Here is a 4,856-nt window from a genome sequence, read left to right on the forward strand (position 1 = left end):
AAAAAAAGTTCTAAAATGCAATTTTGCAGTTCTGTCGAACTACAAACTACACTTTAGTGGTGGCAAAAGCAAACAATAAGCGCAACAACAATTGCCAGAGTATGTGCACATTAAGCGAATTGCCGCCCACTCAGCCTTCTTTCTGAAAGAAACTGTGCACCGTTTTCACCAATCACCTTACTCGTTTTTCATTACATTTTCTTGTTCATCTTTACCAACAACCACAACAACAACAACAGCTGCTAATGAGTAAATCACACAAATCTCACAAATCAAACAAGAGCTCAAAGAAGGGAAAATCATCAGCGGGGGCGGAGGGCAAGGGCAAGAGCAAGACGTCCTTTGACGGGGGCGGCAGCAACGTCTACTCCATCAACTTTGCCTCCAAGTGCCTCGGCTTTGCCGGTGCAGATGTGTCCGCCAGTAAAAAGGCGCCTCCGCCGCAAGCGCTGCCCAAGGAGGACTTCAGCAAGGTAAACACCGAGTACGCGTCCGGCTCCAGTGCAGGCAGCAAACAAAGTGGCGCCAGCAAGGTGAACACAGCGTACGCGTCCGGTTCGAGTGCAGCAAACAGCAAAAGTGGCAAGTCGAGCAGTGCCAGCAAGTCCTGGAGCAACAGTGGCAGCGGCAGCAAGAGTGGCTCCGCCAAGAGTGGTTCATCCAAGCAGAGTGGAGCTTCTGCATCGCCCTCAGTTGATCCTGCTGCCGCAGCTGCAGCTGCAGCTGCTGGAAACACTGCTCAACCTCCGCCGCCGCCTCCTGAAGCCTCCACTTCAAAGCAAGCAGCTTCAGCTTCGGCAGGTAGCAAAGAGCAACAGCAGCCCTCGGTCCCAGCTTCAGGCTCTAAAACACCTGGCAGCGTCTCCACAGAGTACGTGTCCGGCTCGAATGCCACTGGCATGAGCGGAGGAGGATCTCAGCAGAAGGAAGGTGGCAGTGGAAGCAAAACCGTCTCCAGCTGGTCAGCTAAGCCCAAATCGGGAAGCAAGAAAAAGTCCGGCTCTAGTAAGCTGAAGAAGCTGAGCAGCACACACTCAAAGAAGTCCGGCAGCAAAAAGGAAAGCAAGTCAAGCAAGTCGGGCGGCAAATCGTCAAAGGCACCGGTGACTGCAGCCATGACTGCAGTTGTGCCACTGTCGTCGGCTGCTGCAACCGGCACTTCGGGTACTTCAGGTGCTTCAGGTGCTAGTGGAAACGGATCAGCTGGCAGTGGAGGAGCGAGTGGCAGTGGCAGTGGCTCCAACGCCTCTCAGCAAGCGTCCTCTAAAGGAAAGTCATCAGCTAGTGGTGCAGTCAGTGGAAGCGACAGTGGCACTGGTAGTAGGACTGGCAGTGGTTCGGCTAGTGCCGCTGGTTCTAAAGCTTCTCAGCCAGCATCCCTCAAAGAAAAGTCCTCCAACGCTGCAGCTAGTGTCAAAAGTGGCAGTAAAAAGGGCTCCAGCATGTCCGGCAATGCCAAAGTGTCATCGCATCATTCTCAGTCTAAAAACAAGTCAAGTTCAAAGGGNTGACCGCAGCCATGACTGCAGTCGTGCCACTGTCGTCGGCTGCTGCAACCGGCACTTCGGGTGCTTCAGGTGCTTCAGGTGCTAGTGGAAGCGGATCGCCTTCAGGCTCAGCTGGCAGTGGAGGAGCGAGTGCAAGTGGCAGTGGCTCTAACGCCCCTCAGCCAGCGTCCTCTAAAGGAAAGTCATCAGCTAGTGGTGCAGCCAGCGGCAGTGGCACTGGCAGTAGGACTGGCAGTGGTTCGGGTAGTGCCACTGGTTCCAAAGTTTCTCAGCCAGCATCCCTCAAAGAAAAGTCCTCCAACGCTGCAGCTAATGTCAAAAGTGGCAGTAAAAAGGGCTCCAGCATGTCCGGCAATGCTAAAGTGTCATCGCATCATTCTCAGTCTAAAAACAAGTCAAGTTCAAAGGGTGAAGATGGCTCGAGTGCCGCCAGCGGAGGGCCGAGTGGAGCTGAAGCCAGCAAAGGTGGTGACACGTCCTCTGCTAACAAGTTGGTTTCTGCTGGTGGCTCAAAGAGCCCAAAGAGTAAAGCGTCTGGCTCAGCCGCTTCAGGTTCTAATGGAGCTAGTGGCACCGGCAGTGCTGGTGGCAGCGGCTCAAACACTTCTCAGCCAGCATCCTCTAAAGGAAAGTCCTCCGCCAGTGCTGCTGCTAGTGGAAGTGGATCTAAGAGCACTGCTGCGTCAAAAAACTCAAAAAGTGCCAAAAACTCACAGAAAAATNCCAAGAGCACTGCTGCTTCAAAAAACACCAAAAGTGCCAAAAGCTCGCAGAAAAAGTCTTCCAGTTCTCAGCAGGCTTCCGGTGCATCCTCCAAAGCATCTGCTAGTGGTAATGAGCCTGCCATTGAGAGCATTGGCCCCAGTAGTAGTAAAGGCTCTAAAAAGTCATCTACTTCTGTGTCTGCGAGTAGTGTCGGCTCCAAATCAGCTAGTGCCTCTTCAGGNGCACTGCTGCGTCAAAAAACTCAAAAAGTGCCAAAAACTCACAGAAAAATTCCTCCAACAACTCTCAACAGGCTTCCGGTGCATCCTCCAAAGCATCTGCAAGTGGTAATGAGCCGGCCATCGAGAGCATTGGCCCCAGTAGTAGTAAAGGCTCTAAAAAGTCATCTGCATCTGTGTCTGCGAGTAGTGTCGGCTCCAAATCAGCTAGTGCCTCTTCAGGTGGCAGCTCAAAACAGCCAAGTGCCTCTTTTAAAAATCCAAGCTCTCAAGGAAAGTCATCGAAGGCTTCAACTACCACCACCAGTGGTGCTAGTGGCTCGCAATCGGCCGCTTCTGGCTCTAAATCTGCATCCAGTGGAAGTGGTAGCTCAAACGCTGCTAGCAGTAAAAGTCCTGGCTCAAAGTCAGGAAAAGGATCATCGAGCGCTGCTGCTTCTTCTTCTAAAGGATCGAGTGGAGCTAGTGAATTAGGAAGCGGAAGTGCCAGCAACTCTCAGGGAAGCAAGTCAGCCAGTGCAGCCACTGCCTCTAGCGGAAGCAGAGCCAGCGGCTCAAAAACCTCTGGAGCATCTGGTTCAAGTGCCGCTAGTGGTGCTGGTAGTGGTAGCTCCAGTGCCCCCAGCGGTTCAGGATCAGGCTCTGCCACCACTTCAGGCGGTGGTGGATCTGCTGCCGGCAGTGGAAGCTCCGCCAGTGGTGCAACTTCTTCAGGAAGCGCTAGTGGAAACAGTTCAAACACTTCAGGCAGTGGAGCGTCAATGACCACTCCTAGTGGCTCCAACTCGTCCACTCCTCCTGGTGGAAGCGCAAGCGGAGCAAGTGGCGCGAGTGGCGCGAGTGGCGCGAGTGGTGCGAGTGGTGCGAGTGGCTCTGCAGGCTCTCAACCAAGCGGAAGCGGCAGCAGTGCAGCCAGCTCAGGAAGCGGCGCACCTTCAGGCAGTGGTAGTGGAGCCAGTGGCTCGGGCTCAAACTCCGCAAGTAATGCCACCTCTTCCGGTGCCGCTTCTTCCGGTGCCACCTCCGGACCAGCCTCTTCTGGCGCCGGCTCAGCGAGCACTAGTACCCCCAATTCTATTCAAAGTAAGAAGTACTCTGAAAAGTGAGTTCGCCTTCAGCAGCACTCAACCCACTCATCCATCGACTACACGCACACATTCGATGTTCAAACAGTCAAGTTCTTCTTCTCTTCGTTTTTTCTGCTCCTTCCCACAATCCACTAGTGCCCTCGCTGATCTGATCTGACCGACTGTTTGAGCAGCTAGACAAATGACAATAAAAGTAAACAACATCTTACCCTTGCGGATGACTTCTCCTCCTTGAGGAACTGCGCATAGGCGGGCACGTCTTTGCTGCAGCCGGCGCTGTGCGTCCGTCGCAGCAGTCGCACGAAACGAGTCGCAGAGGCGGAGGTGATCTGAGCAATGCTGCCCTTTCGGTTGCGAGGCGGAGGGGGCTGCTGTTGTGTTGCTGCGCTTGAAGTTGTGGTGGAAGAAGTGCCCGGCTTAGAGGAGCGGGTCTTCTCGCTCTTTTCCGCCGCACGACGAGTGTCATTGGCGGAGGAGGACTTGGGCTTGGAGGAAAAGATTGACCGAGGTGATATGCTTCGAGATGCGTGTGCCTGCAANTGGCGGGGGCTGCTGTTGTGTTGCTGCGTTTGAAGTTGTGGTGGAAGAGGTGCCCGGCTTAGAGGAGCGGGTCTTCTCGCTCTTTTCCGCCGCACGACGAGTGTCATTGGCGGAGGAGGACTTGGGCTTGGAGGAAAAGATTGACCGAGGTGATATGCTTCGAGATGCGTGTGCCTGCAAAGAGAGTGGAAAACAATAGTTAAAGGGAGCACTTTTTGGTTGAGCACCAGTTTCGCTTACGTTGGCAGAAGATTGGTGAATGCGATCAGAGCTGAGACTAGAGCCAAACCTCTGGCAGAGTGAGTCAGGNAAAGATTGACCGAGGTGATATGCTTCGAGATGCGTGTGCCTGCAAAGAGAGTGGAAAACAATAGTTAAAGGGAGCACTTTTTGGTTGAGCACCAGTTTCGCTTACGTTGGCAGAAGATTGGTGAATGCGATCAGAGCTGAGACTAGAGCCAAACCTCTGGCAGAGTGAGTCAGGTAAGAGGTAGGAGGCAATGAGCGCCGTCATGCTACTGCAAAGTAGGGTAAAGTTGAGCTGGTTAGCAAAAACAAAACTAAACGAGTTTTTTTTCACTTACTCTTTTCGCCTTTTAGGCATCTTCGACGGATCGGGCATATCCTTGTCGCCGACTGAAGAGCCATCCTCCTCAATGACGTCCTCCTTGCTGGAGGCACCCAGGCGGACGTCAGCCGAGGTGGGCGTCATCACATTTCCGCTGCCTTTCCCACCTCCAATATCACTGCCTCCGCCGCCACCGCCGCTACTGCCA

General features: G+C 53.7%; 2 protein-coding genes across 2 annotated transcripts; both read left to right on the forward strand.

The window, feature by feature from the left end:
* The first annotated feature begins 245 nt into the window (after nt 1-245).
* On the forward strand, nt 246-1,511 carry LOC108382769 (P17/29C-like protein DDB_G0287399). Its single transcript, XM_017639140.1, has one exon. It carries the CDS (start codon nt 246-248, stop codon nt 1,509-1,511), a length of 1,266 nt encoding a protein of 421 aa, XP_017494629.1.
* An 8-nt stretch (nt 1,512-1,519) lies between these two features.
* LOC108382770 (uncharacterized transmembrane protein DDB_G0289901-like) lies at nt 1,520-3,554 on the forward strand (the record flags this gene model as incomplete). Its single annotated transcript, XM_017639141.1, has 2 exons — nt 1,520-2,482; nt 2,527-3,554. Coding segments are annotated over exons 1-2 (1,991 nt in total), but the record flags the coding sequence as incomplete, so codon positions are not given.
* Between the last annotated feature and the right edge of the window lie 1,302 nt (nt 3,555-4,856).

This window comes from Rhagoletis zephyria, unplaced genomic scaffold (assembly GCF_001687245.7).
Source record: "Rhagoletis zephyria isolate East Lansing unplaced genomic scaffold, Rhagoletis_zephyria_1.1 Rzeph_scaffold_28562, whole genome shotgun sequence".
Taxonomy (NCBI): Eukaryota; Metazoa; Arthropoda; class Insecta; order Diptera; family Tephritidae; genus Rhagoletis; species Rhagoletis zephyria.